Genomic DNA, 25949 nt, shown 5'->3' with positions numbered 1-25949 from the left:
CTCACCAGGACAAAACCCATCCGTGGGTTCCCAGCCCTTTTTCCAGCACAAATCCAAAACACAATCCTATACTGGCTACTATGAAAAAAAAATTAACTCTATCCCAGCCAAAATCAGCACACATAGGCACAGTGTTGTTTGGTTGGGATAAAAATAGGGACATGAAGCAAAATATCCAGGGCTGTCTTGCATTGCTGCTTCCTTTCGGATGAACACTGTGTGCTGGGCAGGGGCAGGACGTGTTTTGGAGGGTCAGCACATTCCTTGTTAGTCTCAGAGCATTTGAAATTCCTTTTTGTGATTGTGCCTATCTTTCTTCAAAATTGACTAATATTGATGGAAAAAACCCAAAACAAAGCAATTTGTCAAGGCTCCCAGGCAGCTATGAAGAAAGAAGAGTTGAAATCATCCCTGTGTCTCACCTCCACCCACTGATCACCCCTTTATGGACCAGTCTACAAATGGTAACACTGAAGTTCCTGCTTAACAACAGGAGCTGCAATTAAATCTAGACACATTCCTTGTTGTTTCCTGGGTCATGTCACGGCCTTTGTCACCACCCCCATAACTCCTCCGCCTCTGCTCCCGTTCACCCCAAGCAGCTGCCGCAGTGCCGGCTGACACAAGCCCTTTGCTTGCGGCTCTGTTGTACAAGAACAACGTGGGGCTGCTCGGGTGCCCTTGGAGCTGTGGCTGCAGACTGTTGCGTGGGCTGCAAAAGGGGGCACAAACCCAGCTCTGCTGCTTGTGAAGCTCCACGCTGCAAAACACCTCACCTAACACCATTTTCACCATAGGGCTGGGCTGCAGCTCTAAGAAGAGATGCTGTGCTTTGTTCACTTTGGGGACTCTTCACTGATATTAGAGCAGATGAGCACATAAGCGGTTGGATTTAGGAATATCTTTTGCATGGTAAAAGTGCTGACTTTGCTCCCCTGTGATTTCTGAGATCCTATTTGTTAGCTTGTGAGCGTACAGCCACATACAGAGTCCCTGAATCCTTGAAGTTTCATAAATTACCGTTTGCCTAGAAATTCACACCAGCAGTTAAATATGTATAAGTCATCTTCCATTATTTCCCCAAAAGTGTTCTTTCCAGAGCTCAAGAATTAGGACCGATATTTCTAAATTCTGAAGACCCAAGAATTATTCACAGAACTGGTGAACAACTTGGAAAATGGGAAGATACTAAAGAAAAATAAACTACTTGCACAAATATTCATTAACCAAGAGGTGAGCTTGTAAATAACCCCCCTTTTGCTTACACAGCTAGTCTAAACGCTACCGCAAAAATAGGTTAGTCAGAAAATACACAGGAATTGACTCTCAAATAAGGAAATCTTCAACTCTTAATCAAGATATGCTGTTTACTGAGAACTTGTCTATATATACCTGAAAGTACCACACACCAGAAGAATGGGAAGAAGCTTCCATTAAAATACTCAGCTTCTTAAAGGTTTCATTTTGTTAAGTTCAGCTGTCTAAAGGAAGGCAGCTACACACTGAGCATAAGGAAAGTGAGAAACTTTTAGCACCACAAGTTGATTCCAGGCCCTTTTAAATCCCAAAGGCATTTCAAACTGATCAAACTGAATAGCTGATGAAGAAAAGTAATTTAAGGTCAAAACTTAATGAGAAGAAGGAGAAACAAAGCTGGTTTATATTTATAGAGATATTCTTTTTATCACACTTACCCAGTTCAAACATAAAATCTGACTTTGCAAATAAGCACACAGCAAGGCTCCCAACCTACCTAAAGGCAGCAGAACCAAGGCCTAGCGTTACACTACAAATATTTTCACCTGAAACTACTAATGGTGAGAATGCACTTCAGGTGGCAGAGATCAAAGCTTATTTCTCTTTAGATGCCGCTGTGCGCATCGGAAAGCCTCTCATAAGATGAAAAGGATGGAAAAGCAAGAAGGGAGCTTACACCTCTTTAAGGAGCTATCAGCAGAAACCTCAAAATACAATGTTAGCTGACGGTCTCTGCTGAGAGCTGCTTTCATGTGATAGATAGCCAAATACTTGAAGGATGATAAATGATGAACTGTGAATGATTATTCTAATTCAGAGGAAGAGAAGAAGACTTATGTCTGGCATTGAGGAAAATGTAATCGTATGCTCCTGACACATTAACCATCAAGTGTTTATCCTGGAATGAAGTTGAGTGGTTTAACTGGTATTATCAAAACACGAAATTTTTTCAGAATGAAGAAAAGCCTTGATAACTGAACTTGCTTACGGTGGGAAATAAATCAAATTAGATCTAGGAGCTAGGAGGGGTGGGTTATGGGAAAAAGAAATCATGCTGGTAATGGGGAAAAATTCCTACCACTTGGTAGCTAAGAGGTGGGAAACATCTTCCAAAGTGTGATCCCATTTTAAAGATGGGTATCATGGCAAACTGGAATATCCTAGGAGGTTCACGCAGCCACAAATCGTACCTTATGGAGAAATCAGAAGGGATTATGCCTGAAGGGAAACCAGTAGATGGAGGACCTGGTGAGAGGCAGTGCTGCAGCTCAGTTACGAATGAAGATGAGTCCCTGCCTACCATCCCCTTCTTCAGTAACAGCACTCATTTAGGACCCAGTTTCCAGTTACTTTTGTCCTGCCCGTTTGATCTGCGTTGTTTTGGGATTGTTCATGCAGCTCCCACAAAACTTCTGCGTGGGCGAGAGTTATGAGTAACCAAACTGGAATGAATTATTGCTTTCAAATGAAAATAAAATCAGCAAAACATAACAGTGCTGTCGCTCCCTATCCCTTGTGTTCTCACAAGGTGCAGGATTCATAATGCTAAATATGCCAACAGGGTGCGGAATGAGGCAGTAAATGACCACCTCAGCCTGTCTGTGTCCTACAGCTGTGGGTCCTGGCTCAGTACACACCACTAGACCTCACAGGCTTGGCCAAGGGAGGAATTGGGAGTCAGGGGACTCTTGATTCAAAGGGCGCCTTGATTCAGACTTGATTCAAACAGTCCCTGGAGGGTCACAGCTTCTCACAGTGACTGTCTCTGTGGTTGGAGACACAGACAAGTTGTGCATGTGCTCCAGCAGCTCCAAGCCCACCTCCCCATCCAGCAAGAAGCTGGTGACGTGCATTGCCATGGGGTGATTACCTTTGCATTTACAGGACCACGTGCATTCAGCCAGCTTGGGCAAAGCTTGCTTGCACCTTATATTTGCTTGCCTCGTATTTGGCCATTTTGCAATACCAGATAATAAAATGTCCCTGATTCACTGACTCTGAGCTGTGTGCAAGGCAGATGGGAGAGATGGGTTTGAACAAGTTTGAATTTGCTGTGTCATGGGTCTGTCAAGTGTTTGTGTGACTCCCCCAAAAAACTCTTAAACCCAGGAACGTGTGGGAGAGAGCAAACAAAGCACCATAGACACTGGCCAGGCCCTCCAGGCCCCGAGTAGCTACCAAACTCCTAAATATTGCAATTTGTGACTGGGTAAAATGAGGCTGCTCTGTCATTTAGATTTACAGGGGTAGGAGAGCCGCATTGCCTATGGGATATTTGATAGGCACCTCTGGGACCTGTTGGTGCCACAACGGTAGGCCTTAGCTCAGCTGGGAATTAGCTTCTTTGCTTCAGTGTTGCTCCTCAATGCCTGGCTGACTGTTGTCCTTTCTCCTCTGGAATAATTATGATGGCTGAAAATAAATGTGTGGGACAACTTGTGCCAGTTTCCACAATTTAACAGCACATGGACATTTGTGTGAAAGTGTGAGCCAGGATGTTTGTGTTCATTCTCCTAATTCTCTCGACAAAATGGTTTTATAAATAATCAGGCCTTAATTGTGTGATTCCAGTTAATGCAGAGGGAGTTAATTAACATCTGGAACAAGTTTCCTGGCCCAAGCTATTAGCTGTGTCTGGTGCAGAATTCAAACAATGTATGAAGTGAGGCCTATAGCCAAATGATTTTGTACATAGCTGGAATGAGAAATGACCAAAGATGGATGAGGTATGGCAGCTGCGCCAAGATAATATCCGTTTTTGGTAAACAAGTGTAGACTGAGTCAAGGCATGATTGTTGTGCTGGTCCAAGAGGTGCACTGTAATGGCAAAGAATAGACATCACCTCTCAATTTATCCCCTCTTCAAACCCTCCAGCTCTTCCTACTTGTCTCCAAAAGCCTCACGCATCAGCGATTCCAGGGGCTTTCATAGCTGTGGGAGGAACAAACCCATGAACATAAAGGCCAGTCTCCTGTGCAACCTTGCACATCCCTACTGTGTTTTATCCCATCTATCTGTGATGTCAAAGAGGAGGATTAGATTTTGTGCCACGGAGAAGGAGAAGAATGCCAAATCACAAGCAGGAAAACTCTGAACCTCTGCCTTATGTATCCATATCAAATAAAGAAACTGGGATGTGTCGTTGTATTGGAGAGTGATGGAGTGGGGTACCAGGTCTGCACACCAAGCGGATAAGAAAGTACCATCTAAACTCCTCCCTGGCCCAAAGGGAAATACAATCTATCTTGATAGCAACATGGTCACAGGGCTTCACCAGACTGTGGAAAGCCCTGAGCTTGGCTGGCAGGAATTTCTTGGAAAAAAAAATTCTGACCAATATTCACAACCCAGAAGCAGAAGAAGAAATGGGGTTTGCCCCGAAAACCTTTTTTTTCCCTATTTTTCACTACAAAACACACTGAGCATCTCCAGAAATGGATTTTTACATAAGCCTTGTGAATCTCCATATCTAGCTAGGGCAGGGATAATACGACTGAGCTAGTTTATGTAGTTGCTCCCTTATTTACCACCTCTAATGTGATGAATTGTTAGTGAAGGTTTCTTATCCATGTTCCTGTTTCAGTAGAAACCCATGCTGTGTTTTATGCATGAGGTTTACACTGCTGCAGCTAGAAGGCATGCAGATGAGGAATGCCTTTCCAAATAATCCCTTAGCTGGGAAATATAAACAATTCTCACTGAGCTCCAGCAGAAAACCACAAATTGTGGTGCAAATTGTATTTCCATGAAGTCCTACATATGAACACAAAAGAAAAGCAGAAGGGAAAGCAGTTCAACCGATGGAAGCAGAGAGCAACTTAGGATGAAATGCAGGTGGACAGTGTACCAAGAGTCATCACTTTCCTAGAAATGAGGGTCACTGAGTTGAATGTCAGAAGATCCCTTAAGTGGGGTATCAGGTGCCATCACAGCTAAATACCCAGCCAAGCCTGGGGAACTCTCCTTCTCCTTATCCCACATCAGAGCAACCAGGAAAGTACCACCACCTTCATTTCCCCACCCTCTTCTTTGTTTGCCAGAGCTACAGATCTTGCACTAAAAAGAAAACACTTTACTGGTGGTATAGACTACCTTTGAGTGATTCAAAGCCTGCTGAAGGCCACCACTCGTTTCCACTGATTTAAACTGAAAAGGGGTAGACTTATATTGAATGTAAGGAAGAAATTCTTTATAGTGAGGATGGTGAGGCACTGGAACAGGTTGCCCAGAAGTTGTGGATGTCCAATCACTGGAAGTGTTCAAGGTCGGCTTGGATGGGGCTTTGACCAGCCTTATCTAGTGAAAGATGTCCCTGCCTGTGGTGGGGGAGGTTGGACTAGATGATCTTTAAAAGATCCCCTCCAACCCAAATAATTCTATGATAAATTTAAAAGTTTGCGTATAAAGTCCTAAACTGCAACCAGCTCTGGCTCCCAAGTCAGTGAGAGAGCAGGAGAAGCTGTGCTGCTGGTAAACACCAGTCTACACCAATAAGATGACTGGGATGTCAACATGCAGTCCTACTCACGGTTGTTCTGAGGAGCTATAACGATTAGTAATTCAGCTCTGTTTGGATTTATGACCGGTCTGAATTTCACGTACAATTTTCATAATCTGTGTCATAATTACAAAAATTGCAAATAACTTTTTAATATCAATGTTAAAAAAATGGGCAAATCTTTCACAGCATTTTTATTGCCTATTTACAATCTCAAATCAAGTGGTTTACAACTTTGTGTTCTGAAAATATACAACATAAGAAAACACTAGCCTGGCAAAATTATGCTTTTATGATAATGACAGTGATGAGTTATAGTTACTCTAGTTAAACTATAACGGCTGCACAGATGCTAGGAAAAAGCTATTGTACAACATGTTTTGCCACCATAAGCATGGCACCTGCTAACTTCACCACGGTACGTATAAGAGCATGTTAGCATTTCTTTATGAATATTATTTTCAAGGATTATAATTGGACCATAAACATTCACTTGGGGATAAAATATCAGTATGCAGGCTTTAAAAAATACCTTGAGAAATAGTCAGCCCGTTTTGCATATCTGGATTTCAGAAGCAGGTTTATGAGAGACAATATATAATTTGTTTCTGATCTTGTAGGACTGAGAAATGGTCTGCATTCTTCATATGGTCTACATGAATTTGCAGCAGATGAATTTAGTGATATTTACAGAGCCAGAAACTCAATCCTCCAGCCCACTGCTGGCTATCAGGAAATAATAATATTTATCCACAGATTAGGTGTTACACGAATGGCAATGGCAGGAGTTTCCTATGTATCTTGCCAAGCTGCCCCTGCACCAGCCATGGTCCCACTCACTCCTGAGATGCTGCTCAAGGGCACCAGTGCCAGTTGTTATGTCCCACCTCCATTTGCTGAATTTAGACTCACAAACAGCCTCTGAGATGGAAATTTAATCTAAGTGCTATTTTCCACTGAAATGGATAAGAAATGCAGTGGCCATGAGCTCTTGCATAGAGAGTAGAGCTACTCACCAGCTATAACGCACATTACAGATGTGCTAGACATGGGCGAGCTGATTGGACTCACCACGGCAAGAAAATACAGGATTTGAGGTAAATAACATTACCACATGTATGACACTACAATCATTCACTCTAATTCCCATCACAGGAAACTTCACGTAGTACATACTGTCAGTAAATATGTGAGGATTTTGGTCAAAGTGTATTGTCTGACTTTCTTAGCAAGGCAATTCTCAGAAATAGAGTATGAAGAACTGAAAAAAAGGCACTAACAGGTTGTGTAAAATCAACTCTGCCAGTTCTGCTTTTTAAAAATTGTTATAAATCAGGAGCAAGACTGTGAATTACTGGAATTTCAGTGAGGTAAAACACTTCCAAAGAGAAGAACCGCTGCTAAAAACCAAAGTGGACATTTACTTGTGTCTCAAGCATCGCTCTTTTTAGTGAGGGAAAATCTTCCCAAGTCTGGGGCCCAGCTGCTTCTTTACTTTAAACCTTCTCAGTCCAGCTGCAGAGTATGAATGAAGATCAGACGTTATATGTTTCATTCTCCACCACTGAATCTGCTCTATCTTACTCAATATTAAAGCCCTGCTAACGCCTTAGGCAGCAGTAGCTGACCCTTTGTATTAAGACCTCCTCCGCAGTGGATGCCTCATGCATATGCTTATTGATGTATTTTAGAGTGGAGATAATTTTTTATTTGGGGTATCTGCTCTGGCTTCATATTCCCAAGAAAACGCCTCTTGTATCTCTTTTTTTCATGCCACTTTTTCATGCCCTACTCCCTGCTATAATCTATTTTTATATTCCACAGAAAAAGCTTTCTTATGTCCATCTTTGTCAAAACTCCAGGAGCCACTTTAGCATCGCTTTAAAGGGCCCTTTATCACTCAGACGAATTTTCCCTTAATTGTATCCTTTAACTCCAAAAGGGGTTTGGGGACATACTTTGTATGAAAGATGCTATAGAAAACAGAAGTTGCATTGCTAGTGCTTCTGCTTTTATATTTCCATGCAGGTAACTCTCCGCACACCAATTTGCTTTCTCTTTTCCAAACCCCATTTCCTCCTGGGGCTAGTTCCTGGGACAGAGCTGTCTTCAAATAATTTAATTGTCATGTGGCACACACCTTTTTAGTCCCCCCTGAAATGGTGCGCGATGCCTTTGGTTTACATCACTTGTTGGAAAACACTCCAAAGCATTGAAAAACTATTAAATTGTTACAGTATTGGATGCCAACACACAGGGCTATTAGTCTAATTCATCCTTCAGATCAAAGCCCACACAGGCAGCTCTCCTGCCTACAGCTATTTTCCTTTTACTTTCCTGTTTGACAGTAGTCCCTCATATCCCTCTGTTCTACTTTCTTTGAACATACACATTTTCCTTTAGTCATGGAAATATAATGTATGTCTATTATACTGTATTATAGATTGCAGATCAGGACAAGCGTGCATTACTGCCTGGAACGTCTGTTTATTGTACATTGGGCTTCTAAAAATAAATAAATAAGAAAGCCACCCTGCTTCGCTGGGGCAAGAAAAATACAAAGGGGGAGGACTTGGGGGCTGGGGGGGGAGCTGCACTCTGTTCTCAAAGTTTAATTTCCAAGTAGAGACCTTGAAGCATGATTTATTAACACCATGCTGTTTGCTTTTGTCACGTTGTGGATGTGGCGGGGGGAGCGCTGGCCCCTCTCCAGCCCGGACCACCCAGCGAGCTGAGCGGAGCTACCGGCAGTGCACACCCCGGTTCAAAGGTTCACCCCCAATTCACCAGCTCCATCAGTCACCAGCCGCCTGGCTCCACCACCCCATTGGAGGCAAGAGCAATAACAACAATAACAAGCCCCCCAGAAAAATAATATCCTAACAGACAGGCTGTCTGGGACGCGAGAATTGCAAAAACAATCCCCACCCCATCACGGAGAGTATGTGTGCACAGAGGAGAGGGAGCGTGAGGAGGGGGGAGAGAGGGAACGAGGCAGACAGAGGGGAGGGAAGAAGGGAGGAGGGAGCCCAAGCTCTGAGAAACATCACTCCATCTCTCTCACTCCACAGGAGCTGAGCAAGGAGCAGGACGATGTTTGACAACACGCAGTACCCCTATAACTGCTTTAATTATGATGGGGATGATTATCCTACCTGTAGTTCTGACGAAGAGAAAAAATTCACCAGACCAGCGTACAGGTAAGATGAAGTTTTTCCAAGTCCCCCCATCTCTGGGGAGGTTTCTGAGCTCTGGGATGGTGGGATCTCATCTCCTGGGGGAGCGTGGGACCTCTCCCCAGGCGTGCGCAGTGGGTCTGGCCCCAGCACAGGCACCGCAGCAGGCAGATTTACCCCCCTTTCCGTGTTTGAAGTGTTCACAATTTGTTTCTTCTTGTATGGGGTCACAGTAACTCTGGCATGCCTTGAGCCACCAGACCTCAGGTGGTCTCCTCTGACCTCCAGGAGCCCTGGGAGAAGGGGAATTAAATGTGCCACATGCCAGTGGATGAACTGGGTGCAGATAATCCCCGGTGTGGTGGGAAGGTGTGCGGTGTAGGGGTTTGCAGGGGCAGCCAAGGTCCTTCCCACAAGCAGGCAAGGTCTCCAGTGACAGTGTCTCAGTGTCTCAGTGTCTCTGAGCCTGCTCTGTCTCACTGCAGCCTTCTAGCTCAGGGAAACTTTTCTGACGGGGTTTGAGAGGTGGGTGATCTTTCTGTAATCCTCCTGTACCTAAGCACTCTTCACTGAGTGCCAAGGCAAACAGCCCGACCGGGACTCAATTGCCTGGAAGTAACGCCCGTGCATCACCCCGGGGGCTCGGGGCAGAGAGGCAGGACCATGCTGGGGGCTTATCCCTAGGACGTCTCGAGTCAGGGTGCAGATCCACCGGGAGAACTTTTGGAAGCGGGATATTGGCACACATGTACCTATGAGGTCCTAAAATCTGAATATGTGAGTGAGGTGATGGTGTAACGGCAAGTTTTCCTTTTTTCAGCTACATTGCCTTAATTGCAATGGCCATCCAGCAAAGCCCTTCAAATAAAGTCACCCTCTCTGGCATTTATGACTTTATAATGAAGAAATTTCCTTACTACAGATCAAATCAAAGAGCCTGGCAGAACTCCATCCGACATAACTTATCGCTTAACAGTTGTTTTGTAAAGGTAAGATCAGTAACTGTATATTTACATACACACTGTGCATGGCTAAAATAAACATATGCAGGAATAATCTCATCACTGGGAAAGAAGGGAAACAAACAGCAGAGCTGCGAATCACTTAAAATCTCTCTGAGTTGTCAATTATAGAGATAAAGAGTATGTCCTTGTCTGATGCATGCTAATAGATAACAAATTGAAGAGGATGCAGTTTACATCCTATCCGTATAATGAAAGAGAATAGGCTTAAAAGTCTTGTCATATGTGTTTACACCATTCTTGAATGTAAATGAATGCAGATGTTCAGCAGCAGCATCTGTAACACATACAAATACTGAACTGCCTTTAAATAAATACAGGTTCCCAGAACAGAAGGGAATGAGAAGGGGAAAGGAAACTATTGGAGCTTTGCAACAGGATGCGAATCCATGCTGGACCTCTTTGAAAATGGGAATTACAGGAGAAGACGGAGGAGGAGGAACGTGAAGAGGGAACATAAGGAACAGAGACCAAGCAGAGGAAAAAGTCCTTCATCCCCCGACATGTCTTCTATGGACTCTGCTTTAAACAACATTTCCTCTTCTGAAAGTAAACATGAAAGAATTGAATCAGGACCAAGACTACTGGAGCCCCGTGGGTTTGCTCCAAACAGCATGACCAACAGGCAGAGCCTAAGCAATTCCTCCTTAGCAAAATCGGATTCTGAAATTAAATTCAGTATCGATTACATTCTGTCAGCCCCCGACCCTTTGCCTGTCCTGAGATCTCAGTATAATATGCAAGAAAATAAATATCATCTACTGGAGGCCCAGCAAATTAATCTCCAGTTCTGGACAATGTGATGTTATTTATTCATGGTAACAAAGTCTGAGTTGCAGTGCATTCAGCAGCCTCATGTCACTGAAAATCAGCTGCCTGCCTCCTTGCTTTCTTCCCGAGCAGTACCCAGAAGGGTTACCGATTCACCAGCTGATACTGTCTGTACCCAAAGAACTTTGCTGAGGTTAAAGCATAAATAACAGTTACCGATACTGGTTTTCACTATGCTGAAATTCATGACATTCTGGCTTTTTTTTTTAAACTGCCATGGACATCATTTAACACCACAAAGAATTTCCTTTCTCAAGCAGAATCTGAGAGAAAAGAGACTTGCTTATCACCCATTGCTTTATTAAAGACGAAGTGAAATTGAGCCCACTTTCACTGGTGGAAATTAGGATTAATTCCACTGAAGTATGTAGGTCAGAACTTAAGTTGATCTAAACCAGTGTAATTCTGTCAACTCACACTGGCTGAGAAGGTGGGGAAAGAGGGGGGGGCTTGGTTTTCTTAAACGGAATCACAAAAAATCTCTCTGTCTTCCCTTATTTTTTATTTTGACGTCATGTTTCAAATGGTTGTGCAGCTTAATTAATCATTAATTATAAAATGTAGTTATTACTGAGTGTTAAAAGTATATTTTTATTGATATTCAGGGCAGAGTTGTTTAAACTCTTGAAGTGAAGCTGTATTCAAAATAATTCCAAGACAGCTAATTGCAAGGCTGTTGAACTCTGGTAGACTTTGAAGGGTAGCGTGGCAGAGTCATAGGGCCTCTTAATGCCTGGGTTTAAAAAAACCCCTACCCTCTCCCCTTGTACTATCAGAAAGCTTCCTGAGATGCCGCAGGGAAGTCCTTGGACATATTTCATTTAGCAAGCATGAAGGGAGGCACAGCTTTGCAAGAAGCTGTATCCAGTGTTGACCAAAGCCAGAATTCCACCTACTTGCTTTGAGACAACTTGTATATTCCTATTAAATAGATATTTATTGATCCTTCTTGCAAGCAATTACCAAAGTGGTACTTGATAGGATTTCAGCAAAGCTGGTGGGATTTATAATTTACAGATAGCAATGTTAGCTCATGAGCTCCACTTCTGAAGAAAGCCGTTCCATTACCATTTACATGCAGTGGGGTATTTTAGAACAGAACCCGATGGACAGTGATGAGCTGTAACGAGCATTTAAGAACTTGCTTTTATACAACTTATTCATGATGAATTGCTTCCCAGTACCTAACGGCAACATCAGTAAAGACTCCACAAAATCTTGGTTTTGGCTTGGCTACTACAGTCTTCACCTACTGCAGATAGAAGAAAAAAGGACAAGGATTCCGGTGGTTTTAAGCTATTATATACAGAGAGATAAAATTATCTTTGCAACATGAACTAAAGGTAAATGAAGGTATATGAGATAAGATTAAGCAAAATTGTGCTAGAGGTATGCTCAGGCATGACTTGACTTTTTATGCAGAAGCTTTGACATTTCACTAAGTTATTTTACATTGTGTCTAATATATACTGTACATTTATACTATATATTCTTATATATTGTTATTGAGAAAGGGAGCAATATCACTGCACTTATATGTTGTAAAAATGCATGATGTATGTTGTCATGATGCTGAAACTCCTGCCATATACTTAAAATTTACCATCAGTGGTATTTCACACTGATTGGTAATAAATGCTCATTTTTTTGGAAAACTATAAAGCTTGCTATCTTCAGGCATTCCCATAGCATGCAAAAGTCTTTGCTGCTTCTTCAGAAAAGACAAAACGGAAAATCATGCCGGTTACATCACTGCATGTCTTCCAGCCTTTGAAGGGATGATTTGTTGTGACCAAATTCTGCCTTCAGATGGGACCTTTCAATTCTCTGTGAATCAATGGTTATTCTTGGCAATTATCTGAAAGCAAAGTTTGACTCATTAGACCCCATTGATCCGCTGTTTACACTGACATTAGAAAAAGAAGAAAACCTCTTGGGTCAGTGGACGGATGGATTCTCATTTGAAGAGGGACGAGAATTTGCTCCTTTAGTATTTATGCTCAGTAGTAAATATGTGTGGGAAGAGCATGTCTTCATTTAGTACTTCAATGTATGCATGCACTCACATGTGGGCTGGTATGTGTGCACCGCTGGGATCCTACCTACATTTATATGTTCATGCTTTATATGCAGATTTTTTTCTTGATTGTTTTAAACATGGCAATGCTGCTGTTAGGCTGATAGTTATAGTGCACACCTGCGGTATATTTGAAATATATATTTTTTGCTGTGAAATGTGCGGATATGATTCTTCTTACTTGTTCTTTGTTAATGCTGTTAGCAAAAGGTAACTCAATGACAGCAAAAGTTCCTGCTAAGGATACACCTTACCCCAGTGAACATGGTGGGCTGCTGAGACCCATGGAGATACAGTTACGGCTACTAAGCAATATAGGATAAATGTATTAGGAAAGGCCGAACTACACCCAGGTGGATTTCCAGCAGAGAGCCAAACCCATTTTCAGTAGGATGAATTAATATTCACAAATAGCCATGTCCTTTGCTCACAGTAAAGTGCCTGCTAGGAGAGACTGTCATACCTGAGTTTCCCTAACATACAATCAAAGAAATTTGTGTACAAATAGGTGTTAACATTTGTTTTGCAAAGGATATCAATCATATTTCAAAAAATGAAGGGACATATTTCAATTTACCCAGTATATTATATTCTGACGACTCCAGAAAGGTTTCCAGCACTTAAAGTGAATGGCATTTAATATAGAACAACATAACAGGGGTGAGGGCTAGACGTGACCTTATTCAAATGTCGTAGCCATTACAAAGCCATTCCCAATGTAATTATAATTAAATACTTTATGCCTTTCTTGCAAATCCTCTGATCGATCATTGATATTAACATTAATATTGTATTACCCCCAAGCAAATGTCTCCCACACAAGTGTTATGGATCACCAGGTTTCCATTAACAAAGTTGTGAGCTATTGCCGTATGCTGGTCGTGGATAAATTTACGTAAATTACCTTTTCTCAGGGAAGGGGGGGAAAAGTCTAGGTTTTTTTCTTTTTATCCTTGCACTCTGAGTCTAGAGCTATTTCTTCAGCTCTATCACAGCCTGTCAGCCACTTACATAAGCCATAACCAAAGAAAAAAGAAAACCTCACAGGAACTTCCCTCTTTGCCCTGTGTTGAAACAGGTGAATATCTCCAGACATAGGTGGTTTGGCACATGGGTTAAAATCTGAGCTGAAGCCCAGGCTGAGCAGGGCAGGGCAGGGGACCAAAGAAAAAAGAAAACCTCACAGGAACTTCCCTCTTTGCCCTGTGTTGAAACAGGTGAATATCTCCAGACATAGGTGGTTTGGCACATGGGTTAAAATCTGAGCTGAAGCCCAGGCTGAGCAGGGCAGGGCAGGGGTCTGCACCCCACCGAGGCCATCACTGGGCTGGTTCACAGCAGCCAAAGTGAGGAAAGGTATTGGTGTTTGGCTCAATTCCTCATCTCGAGGGGTCTTCCTGACTGTAAAGAGAGACCCAGAATAAGCCATGGATTTCCTAACCCCAAAAGAGGTGCTTCCCTTGGCGGGATGACACTGATTGGCTTGGCTACTACAGTCTTCACCTACTGCAGATAGAAGAAAAAAGGACAAGGATTCCGGTGGTTTTAAGCTATTATATACAGAGAGATAAAATTATCTTTGCAACATGAACTAAAGGTAAATGAAGGTATATGAGATAAGATTAAGCAAAATTGTGCTAGAGGTATGCTCAGGCATGACTTGACTTTTTATGCAGAAGCTTTGACATTTCACTAAGTTATTTTACATTGTGTCTAATATATACTGTACATTTATACTATATATTCTTATATATTGTTATTGAGAAAGGGAGCAATATCACTGCACTTATATGTTGTAAAAATGCATGATGTATGTTGTCATGATGCTGAAACTCCTGCCATATACTTAAAATTTACCATCAGTGGTATTTCACACTGATTGGTAATAAATGCTCATTTTTTTGGAAAACTATAAAGCTTGCTATCTTCAGGCATTCCCATAGCATGCAAAAGTCTTTGCTGCTTCTTCAGAAAAGACAAAACGGAAAATCATGCCGGTTACATCACTGCATGTCTTCCAGCCTTTGAAGGGATGATTTGTTGTGACCAAATTCTGCCTTCAGATGGGACCTTTCAATTCTCTGTGAATCAATGGTTATTCTTGGCAATTATCTGAAAGCAAAGTTTGACTCATTAGACCCCATTGATCCGCTGTTTACACTGACATTAGAAAAAGAAGAAAACCTCTTGGGTTAGTGGACGGATGGATTCTCATTTGAAGAGGGACGAGAATTTGCTCCTTTAGTATTTATGCTCAGTAGTAAATATGTGTGGGAAGAGCATGTCTTCATTTAGTACTTCAATGTATGCATGCACTCACATGTGGGCTGGTATGTGTGCACCGCTGGGATCCTACCTACATTTATATGTTCATGCTTTATATGCAGATTTTTTTCTTGATTGTTTTAAACATGGCAATGCTGCTGTTAGGCTGATAGTTATAGTGCACACCTGCGGTATATTTGAAATATATATTTTTTGCTGTGAAATGTGCGGATATGATTCTTCTTACTTGTTCTTTGTTAATGCTGTTAGCAAAAGGTAACTCAATGACAGCAAAAGTTCCTGCTAAGGATACACCTTACCCCAGTGAACATGGTGGGCTGCTGAGACCCATGGAGATACAGTTACGGCTACTAAGCAATATAGGATAAATGTATTAGGAAAGGCCGAACTACACCCAGGTGGATTTCCAGCAGAGAGCCAAACCCATTTTCAGTAGGATGAATTAATATTCACAAATAGCCATGTCCTTTGCTCACAGTAAAGTGCCTGCTAGGAGAGACTGTCATACCTGAGTTTCCCTAACATACAATCAAAGAAATTTGTGTACAAATAGGTGTTAACATTTGTTTTGCAAAGGATATCAATCATATTTCAAAAAATGAAGGGACATATTTCAATTTACCCAGTATATTATATTCTGACGACTCCAGAAAGGTTTCCAGCACTTAAAGTGAATGGCATTTAATATAGAACAACATAACAGGGGTGAGGGCTAGACGTGACCTTATTCAAATGTCGTAGCCATTACAAAGCCATTCCCAATGTAATTATAATTAAATACTTTATGCCTTTCTTGCAAATCCTCTGATCGATCATTGATATTAACATTAATATTGTATTACCCCCAAGCAAATGTCTCCCACACAAGTGTTATGGATCACCAGGTTTCCATTAACAAAGTTGTGAGCTATTGCCGTATGCTGGTCGTGGATAAATTTACGTAAATTACCTTTTCTCAGGGAAGGGGGGGAAAAGTCTAGGTTTTTTTCTTTTTATCCTTGCACTCTGAGTCTAGAGCTATTTCTTCAGCTCTATCACAGCCTGTCAGCCACTTACATAAGCCATAACCGAAGAAAAAAGAAAACCTCACAGGAACTTCCCTCTTTGCCCTGTGTTGAAACAGGTGAATATCTCCAGACATAGGTGGTTTGGCACATGGGTTAAAATCTGAGCTGAAGCCCAGGCTGAGCAGGGCAGGGCAGGGGTCTGCACCCCACCGAGGCCATCACTGGGCTGGTCAGGCTGTTCACAGCAGCCAAAGTGAGGAAAGGTATTGGTGTTTGGCTCAATTCCTCATCTCGAGGGGTCTTCCTGACTGTAAAGAGAGACCCAGAATAAGCCATGGATTTCCTAACCCCAAAAGAGGTGCTTCCCTTGGCGGGATGACACTGATCCCCGGGATGAGGCAGGAGGCGGAAGCAGGAGAGCAGCTCCTCCCTGCTGGGCTGGTGGGCAAGGCAGGGAGAGAAGCAGCCTTTTGTCCTCTCCTTTTAGGATCGTAAATACCTTTGCAAGGGAAAGATGAAAGGTTTCTTTCTGGGGAGAAGCTAGGCTTGGCCTCACTGAGGGACCCTGGGGTGTTCTGTTTATTTACCCTTTTAAAGGAAGGCTTCCTATGATAAAACAAAGATTTTGATGGAGCTATGCCAGGTTATTCTCCAGCTATTTGACATCTAATGATTTAATTTCTTAGGCTTTTGTCATTGGTGTCACAGAAGTGGTTTTTGCACAGCAAGATGATGCTCTGCCTCAGAATGAAATTCAAAGTACTTGGGCAAGGATGCAGCACTTTTTTTTTCCCCACCACCAGTGAGGAGAGGCCACACAACACCCAATGTAGGTCAGTGGTTGACCTCACCTATGGGAACCTCTCCCTCGGCAGAACCTCCTCTTCCCTGTGGGAGCCTTAGTGCAAATTAGGATAGCTGAAAACAAACCTTTTCTTTGTCAGTAAAGCCAAGTTCCACTATTTTTCTGCCAATCAGATAGATCTTATTAGTTGAGACTCATTAACTCCCCGTATAAACAGAAGCTGTGTTCAAGGAGCATTTGAAAGTCAAACGACTCTGGAGAGCTGGATCGTCCCACGCCTTTGCTTTGCTGTGCTCCAGCTTGTTGCTTGGGCTGCCACAGCCTTCCTCAGCACACAGCAGGTTGGTCCTCAGCTACCTTGCAGAGTAATCTGCATGCTCCCTCAAAACTGAATCAAGATTTTTGCATCATTTTCTGGTCACAGAGTGTTTTCATTTTGGGCAGGGATTGCCTGCTCAGGTCCAAATCTTGTGTGTTCTCTCCACTCTCTACCAATAGAGGAAACACACTGGGAGGGAAAGTGGTTTGGAGGGATGAGGCTTGGGGAAAAAGCTCTGCTACATATCTTCCAGTAGTACAGAGCTGGTTGGGACTCTGTGAATGGTACAGTGCAAGGGCCCTTGGGGTTGCATATCAAGTCCCTGTACTGTAAATTGAGGGCAGCATCTTCCCAGCATCCCACCACACTCAAGCTCAGGCAAAAGAGGGAACCTAGCCCACATGTCCCTGAGCAAACAGGGCTTTAATCTTCACCTCTGGCAGTGTAACACAAATCCCTGTCTATGATCAGCACTTCAGATCCCAAACCCAAGATATGGAAATCCTGAACTGATCATTCCAGCTCTCCCCTCTCTGTCTCCTCTCAGGCACGTTCTTCCCCCCGCAGTGCAGGTGTAAATCCTTACAAATCCATTAACTTCGATACAGTTACTTTTGGAATTTAAATAGCATGTGTGAAACTGAACTTTGCACATTATACCAAACTTCTCTACTCACACAGTCTGCAAAACTGTGCCAGCAACTCATCTCCTAGATAGAATTCTCAGAGCAGCAAATGGTCCTGCCTCTTTGTTTTGCCTCGGCATCCAGCTTCTAATTGCTTTCTCCAGAACATGGGTACCATATGCACTGCAATGCACAAAGAACCTAGTATGTACCCTCTGTCCCTATTTTACTGGGAATGTCTTTCTTATTGCACTTAGGGTCATTAAATTAAAGAACAGGGTAGGTCCAAGTCCTATGGAACTTGCACTGGAATTTTTTTACCCAGAGAGCTAACATAAAATAACAAAGTAAGTTGTGCTCCCTCCCACCCTAGCTACAACGGTTGGAGGCAAATCCAACTGTGAGAATTTTGCCTGAGAAAGAACTGCCGGATTTCTCCCACTGTGAAATCCAGCTGTTAATTCAAACAGAAGGGATGGACCTGACCAGATAGGCCAACTGGCTCATTTCCATCCTGAAGTCCATTGTGTTCCACAAGTTCCTAAATTTATGGTCATGAAGGTCTTCCAAACCCTGTAACGAAGTATGGCATGCAATGTTTTTGTTATGGAATGTGCACTGCAAAGGAAAAACAAGGTTTGAATTTATCTTTCAAATGAAGATCCTGGAATCTCTCAGGATAAACAGGCTAAATTAGGAATCAAAACACACCAAGTTTCTCACCATAAATATGAAACTGAAAATAGCACTTGCAGAGCATTGTCAGAGAAGAAAACTAGAAGTTGCAGGAAGCCCAACCAACTTTCTTTTTGTCATGAGTGTTTCTCTGTGTGTTCATTGTCACTTCATAGCGGGGGTTGGCAGTCTACAGCAACGGGAACAACCTTTCATCTTTTGGGGGTTGCTGTTCTGCTGGAGTATTTCAGAAAAAAGTTTTGCACTTCAGAATTTTGCTGCCAGTCTCCATCACCAGTGTTTGCATTAGGCACACACTATCTCGTCTGCTCTGAACAGGTTGGAAATAAGATGCCAAAATGCTCTTTGACTTGTCGGTTTGTATTGTGCAGCTCAGTGCAGCTTTCTCGTTGCTACAACTCCACAAACCAACTGTTCTGCCCCAAAGCTGCTCCTTCTTAGGTCTTTGTTGAAGACATGATGAAGACTTAATAGGCTTGGAAGTTTGTTCAATTTTGATAGTGATATCAGTGGTTCTAATTAAAAATTTAGGCTTCCTGAAATTTGCACAGCTACAAGAATGCTACTCCTTCCCTCAGTCATTAAAACCTTTTGTCAGTACTAACACTTGGCCTGACATCCCCATATTTGCAGATCTAACCATCCCCCTGAAGCTGCAGTTTCCATAGCTGCTAATGGTAAAACACTGTCATGTTTTCCTTTGTCTGGGAAAAAAAATTAGGATAGAATCAACTTTCCTCTTGAGCCCAAAGGCTCCGCTGACCATTAGCCATCTGTCCCAAACAAGATCTGCTCTAGCTGAAAGTCCTTTTTGAGGTTTCATGCCACAGATATTTATTCCTACAACAAAATTGCTCCCCGTCTTCCCCTCTTTGCCCTGCGGCGTTACGCTGCACTAGTATTGACTGCAACCAGCATCCTCTGCTGCCATCCTCTCCTTCCAGCATGGCCTCTCGGAGACTGGGGAAAAGCAGGAGTACTTTCCATAAAAGTGAATGTGGAAAATAACAGGTGCAATGAGCTGTGTTTTGTGATTAATCTGAGTCAAGCTTTTCCGAGGCTGAGGGCTATGTGCGCAATTATCAAGCCCTGGGAGGCGTTTCAGTACTAATCAGCCCATCACACTGTTCTGCATTGAAGCACCTGGGACTGGCTCCAAGGGTTGAATCCTGACTCTCATGCAATGAACAGGAGTTTTGCCATTGGATTCAAGGGACCAAAACTTCATCTTCTGTTGCCCGGACCAGAGATTATTCCGATTAAAGGCCACATGGACTGCAGAGAAAATGAAATACCTTCTAGCAGTTACTTGGTGTCTTCTCAAGACAAAATAACAGCTTGTTTCCACAGGTTTCTTTGTCTTTTAGCCAGGCAAAATATTTCCTGAATTCAATGGGAAATGTGTCCAAACAGAGAAGTTGTTCCCCAAAGCCCAAGGGCTGAACACAGCAGAACCAGATGTTGGCATCTGGGGTGACATTCCTCGTGCAAACATGTTTGTATGTTCTTTGAGAGCACCTCTGTTCTGGGGCTGGTGTACACACTCAAATAAACAAGTTACACTAAGCTCATACCCAGACTTGGGATGTCAAATTTTCTTTCAACAGGAAACTGTCCCAAGATCTGCTACAGTTTGGCAAAGGGATGACACCGTATTACTTTCTATTTTGTTCTGCTGTTGTTGAAATTACAGGAAAATAAATACTTTCAAGATGATACATTGTGTGTCCCTAATAAATACCAAGGGCATTTAATATAAACTATGGACACATGGTTTGCTTTGTTGCTCTAAGTAACCATTTCCTTTTAACCAAATGAAAAGCTTGTTGTGTGGTGACACTGCAGATTATAAATTATCAGCTCTCATATGGTTTTGTGCAATTGTTTCTTGAAGAGCTTTAGGCTACTTCAGACAAAAATTTCAAATAAAATGTGAATTCATTGAACTGTAACTTGTGGTATTAGATTTATAATAAACAAAGGTAGGTCACATAATCATGTCACGGAAAACAACGTTTTAAAATTCAAGCAGCAACATTTTAATCCGGTTTAGGTTCTGATCCTGAACTCAAGAGTAAGCTTGGCTCTTTCTGTTTCCCAGTTCGTGAAACTGAGACAAACCTAGACTGGGTGGAAAGCTGGAAAGCCAGGCGTGCACTTCCAAACGGGTCTGCTGAGGTGGGAGAAGGGAAGACAGATTTCTTGTCAGCCAGAGAAGAAATGACCCAAAGGCAGTAGCAGCCTTCTCCCACACCAGATCAGTCTGGGAGGGTCAGGCAAAGAGAGGAGAGTGACCCAATTTGGTCCTTCTTCCAGTGCTTCCTTGCTGCTGGTTCTCACCCGTGCCCAGGGCAGTAGCTGGGGAAGGGCTGAAATCAGAACTGGATGGAGTGGGAAGGCAAGCACACCCCCCAGAACAGCAGATTGCTTGGGGAACCTGTCTGATTTCCAATCTCAGCTACACAAAGGAAGGACTGATGTCAGAGTATCTCCATCCTTTGCCGACGCACACTTACCTTGACATGGCAGAGGTGGAACTATTTTCTAGAAAAGATCCCCCTTGCCTTTAAGGGAACCTCATATCTGGGATGGGAAACACATATTTTTCACAGGCGTGGTCTCAGGTGTGGTTTTATAAAGACACCTGGGATGATCTTTGCCACCCAGAACATGTATACCTCAAAGAGCATCCCTTAACCCCATCTCACCTGACTTCTCTCGCAGGAGTGAGTAGAGGGGACAAGCCACATGAACTGCTCCTAGGCAATCCCTGCTCCCAGCAGCCTGCTCTCTCCCTTGTCCCTTCCCATCAGGTGACAGCAGGAGGGACACAGGGCTGCTGGGGAAGACATGCAAGGGGAAGACCACCTCATCTCTGGAGACCACTGCCTAATCCATCCCTGGGTCTGAGTTCCTTGGGGAAAAATGGTAGCACATTTTGCATGGTTAAAACAGTGTAGGACCTTCTCCTCATGAGACATTTGCTGGCCACGTGCTGTGCAGTCCATGTACTGTCCCTGCCTGTGGTGGGGACAGGCAGTGGAGCTGTGTGTGGTACCACCAGCATGTCCACTGACACTCACTGCCAGAGGAGGTTCTGTAACAAAGCGCTCTCACCTGAAATGTTCCTTCTTTGACAGATGTTTATTTGAGAGGAGGCTCAGTTTTTTAGTGGGTGTTTTGTAAGACAGGATGAATAACCATGGCCGATCTGTGCTACAGCTTCGTAAAGTGGTAGCTTGCTACTGAACACCAGACATTCATTTCGGAGAGAAGAAATGAGTATACCTTAATGTATAGGAACTTTTTTCTTTACTCCTAGGCATGGCTGAATCTGAATCATTTATACCATGCCAATAGCACAAGCTGAATTTGGAGAGCGAAGACCTGCAAATCCAACTGCAATTTATTCCTGTAAGGAATATTCCTATCAACGAGTGAGTTCGCTGTGTACTGGGCTCTACAGGCACATGGGCATGGGTACAGCACATACGAAATTGATATCTCTGTCTTAATTCTAGGTTGCAATTACTGAAGCTGAAGTTTAAAATGTTTCCAACTGCTGAACTCACAAGCTAAATGACTGTATAGCTACTGAAATTGATTATCAGGCTTCCCGTTTCCTCGCTTGTGATCCAGTAATATTGACATACGGTACAAGGAAATTGCAATCTGAACTACTAGTAGCAATAGCTGGAGGCAATTACAAAAGGAGTATTGCTGGTGGTGGCACATGGACTCCTATACTGGATTTAACCATGCTCTGATTATAATGCACTCATTCAAAATAGCAGGAAATTCTAGATTTCTCTTTTAAACTACAGCCAAGAAGAGATTTTTTTTTTTTTTTTGCTTCTGCATTTCAGCCTGTTCTCTGGAATAGCCTATGAAGAAAACCTTCTGGCTCCAGAGATTCAGGTCTATTTTGTCTCCAACATGGGCCAGGCCTTGGGGCAAGTAATTTTATGTCGCTGTGTCTCCACATCCCCATTTGCAATGCAGTACAGAGAGTTCACCTTTGCAAAGTATTTTGTTAGAAACATGCTATATCAGCAAGCTCACGTTATTGACCTTCTACATTCTCTTCATTTACTCTCACCTTTCCTGTCTCTGCTTTAATCTTCTCTTGTGCTTGAACATTTCATCCATCCTGGTACTGACCAGTTGCCACAGATCAGTTTTGCAGAGGACTGAGTCGTACATAAATGTATAAAAACTACCAGCCCTCCCACTTTCACATGACTCCAGGAGGAAGAATGTTAAGAAACACAAAAAATACGACGAGAATTAGGATCAGGTTACAAGGCTTGGAAATGTTGTTACATTTTTTTAATAATCTTCTTGTTCCTCATTTTCAAGATGAGGTAAAGCACGCCCATGTCTCCAGCTAAAGGAAAGAAACTTTCCAGCTTGCATCACATCCTAACTCACACTGCCACCTGCATTAGCAAACGTGGTGCCGTTATAGCAAGTAGAAGCATTTTACAGCCAGTTCTTTCCAAAATTGCCCACAAAAAAACTTCTACTGGCAGTAAAAATGAGCAGAGAACCCCTGTAACTTCAAAGGGAGTCTCTAGCACTAACAACGATGGTATCGCAAGTTATTGGACCACTCTCTTCAAAGGAGCTCTATACTGCCAGGATATTCGTTCAAATCCAAGGAAATCATGCGGGAGATTAAAATAATTTTGCCATAGTGGATACTCCCTAGATGCAAAATCTCCTGGAGAATCCAGCTTGGCTCTTTCTGTGATATTCCCAACCCTATTCAGAGGGGGGTAGTATCCAATATCCCAATTATACAGGCTCAACAAGAAGAGAGCTTTGATTTTGCCTTCAGAGAAATTTCCCAGGCCAGAACAAGCTCATTACTTAGCACATGCTACAAACCCAGTCTTGGTGGCATCCTGAAGTAATGATCCATGGCCACCCGTTACACAGAGGCTGAGAAAAAGTGGATTGTCATGGATCGTGGCTTCTTGACAGGCCAACCTTTACAGAAGAAAAGTTTAGCAGAAGTGGGAAAGTTACTTGGGTTTGGTGCTTTGTTTTTTTTTTTACTTGCCTGCGTGACTTGTAAGAAAAGAGCTTTTACTAATGAGCTCTGCCCTCCTCTGTCAGAAGTCCCCAGGGCTTTGCAGGGCTAAGCCCCAGCAAAAGCTAGCTGTGAGGCTGAATAAAACAGATAAAACTGCACCATAATTACAGAGATCCTCCACCTGCAGCCACTGTTGAAGGTGTAAGGTAGCACCTGTTGGGGCCACTATAAGCTGTAATAAGGATGCAGGATAGGACTTTCTGTCTCTTTGCAATGCCAGATGTTTGCAATTCAAACAAAAGCTTAGCTATAATGAACCCTGACTTTTAAGGCTTGGAAACCTTCTGTGAACCTTCAGAAAAAATGAATATTTAAGAGAGTGAGGAAGCAGACATGCCATAACACGACAAGAGTGACTTTTCTTAGTGAACTTTTCCTTCCTCCACATGGGACAGAGTGGAAATTTCACTGTTACCATGAGGTCTCTAGGACAAAAATAAGAGAAATTCAGAAGAGTTGTACAAATGTAACCAAATCTGTCAATTTTCTCAAAGCTCTTAGTCCCAGTCTATCTCTGATCATGATGAAGTGGAAGACGCATGTAACTGGACTAGCTGGGTCATTTTAAGGGAGTGTTATGCTTTATTCAGGAAAGCCCTTTTGTATTTGAATTATTTCCACAAAGTGATGTAGATAATTGCTTAATGCTTTGTCATTCTAATATATAAACCCTCAGCATCTGAACAATATTAATGGGAGCAGAACTTGGCAAAACTACCTGCAATTTTTTTTCCCAATGTTTTCCATGCCAAAGAGAGAACATCTCGGACAATGAGGTATGCAAACTTTCTAGGTTTTGCCTGCAAATTGGCACTGAAATAAAATGTATTCCTCTGGCTGCCCCTTCGGGACTGATTTCATGTCACTTTGGTTTTAATACATTACATTTTAGCCAGGTTTAACCCCGGTCAATAGGCACACCTTAGTTTCCCCAGATAAATAACTTTACTGAGCAGAATCAGGACCCAAGACTCATTTGTCCTTCATAAAGGTTTGTTTTGTTTGTTTAAATATTAGCATCCACCAGCTGTGCAAAACAGACCTCTTTCATTAGTTGTTTGATCATGGTGGGAAAAGCTATTAATTTAGTCAGTTCCCTGCAATGAGCTCTGGGGTTGCTACCAAACCATGGACTGATGAAAACAATAAATGCTAGACTGTATTAACTGTAAAGGTTAATCCATAAATCAAAGGGAAATGTCAGATGCCTTTTAACATTGATTGAGATGTAATTTGGTGTTGGTAGTGATATGTTTGTTACATAAATTCGCAAATGCACTCGATTCCTGTTAGGAGTCCAGTTCTTTGCAACTTAAAACAAATTAAGTAGTTTGTTTTGTTTATATAACCATATAAAGATTGATTACCTCATTCTGTTTAAGGTACGATATATCACTGATTTTAAAATAAGTGAATATTAATATCCAGATCTTCTTCCCGGGTGCATTTGGTTAAGTATGAAAATGAATACTCTGTTGTTGTTCCTGAAAGTAAGCCGTTACCTTAAATATGTTTAAGGCAGTTGTTCCTTTTAATTTTTAGTTTTGATTCATGTTTTTCAAATTACAGCTTAAGAATTAGCCTTTGTATATATGTGCTTAGAAGTATAGAACATATTTTCTATATTATGATAGAGATATTGATAAATCATATTTAAATATATAATATAAAACAACAAATAGGAGGAGGAAATGACACAAATTAGATCAGAATGGAATACAGTAACTGATGCCAAAACAGCAAGGAAAAGATCATTATGGTCACTCATGGAAATGTTTCTTTCCATTCCTCTTCATGAAAGAAATGTGAGGCCAGGGAATTCTTCACATGCTGCAAGTGAGAATCAGGTCGCCAGGCCTCAGGATATAGACAAATAAACCCAACCTTTCTAGGTTTATCTATCCAAGGAAACTGCAAAAGAAAGCCCTCAAGAAGAGGAGCATCACTCTCGGGTGGCTATTAGCCCCAAATGGAAGCTACCGAGCGTTTTCACTAGCGGTCCCTTGGGTGGGCAGGGTGATGAAAGCGGCCAAAGCTGGGAGTACTCTGAGCTTCCAAACACCACAGAGCCCCTGGCTCAATCTTTACTATGTATTTCTTTCTTAGAATCACAAATGATAGGGTTTAACAGGGTCATCGCTGCATGAAGTCCATGGGAGTAGTATTTTAAAGGCAGTCAGGTAGAGGATCAGTCATTTTCTTCTGCTTAATTTAGCAGAGCCAACAGAGGGAATGTTTTCCCAAAAATTC

General features: G+C 42.4%; 1 protein-coding gene across 1 annotated transcript; it reads left to right on the top strand.

Annotated features, from left to right (window-relative positions):
- Positions 1-8849: 8849 nt before the first annotated feature.
- On the top strand, positions 8850-10757 carry FOXL3 (forkhead box L3). Its single transcript, XM_009641833.1, has 3 exons — positions 8850-8956; positions 9753-9921; positions 10275-10757. Exons 1-3 carry the CDS (start codon positions 8850-8852, stop codon positions 10755-10757), a joined length of 759 nt encoding a protein of 252 aa, XP_009640128.1.
- Positions 10758-25949: the final 15192 nt, after the last annotated feature.

Source organism: Egretta garzetta, unplaced genomic scaffold (assembly GCF_000687185.1).
Source record: "Egretta garzetta isolate BGI_Z169 unplaced genomic scaffold, ASM68718v1 scaffold57, whole genome shotgun sequence".
Taxonomy (NCBI): Eukaryota; Metazoa; Chordata; class Aves; order Pelecaniformes; family Ardeidae; genus Egretta; species Egretta garzetta.
This window is presented reverse-complemented; position numbering and strand designations above follow the sequence as displayed.

Bases quoted from the DNA above. Each gene is read 5' to 3' on its own strand.
- FOXL3 (XM_009641833.1), top strand. From the start codon at position 8,850: ATGTTTGACAACACGCAGTACCCCTATAACTGCTTTAATTATGATGGG. The intron at 8,957-9,752 runs GTAAGATGAAGT...TCCTTTTTTCAG, and splicing joins TTCACCAGACCAGCGTACAG to CTACATTGCCTTAATTGCAA. The intron at 9,922-10,274 runs GTAAGATCAGTA...AAATAAATACAG, and splicing joins TTAACAGTTGTTTTGTAAAG to GTTCCCAGAACAGAAGGGAA.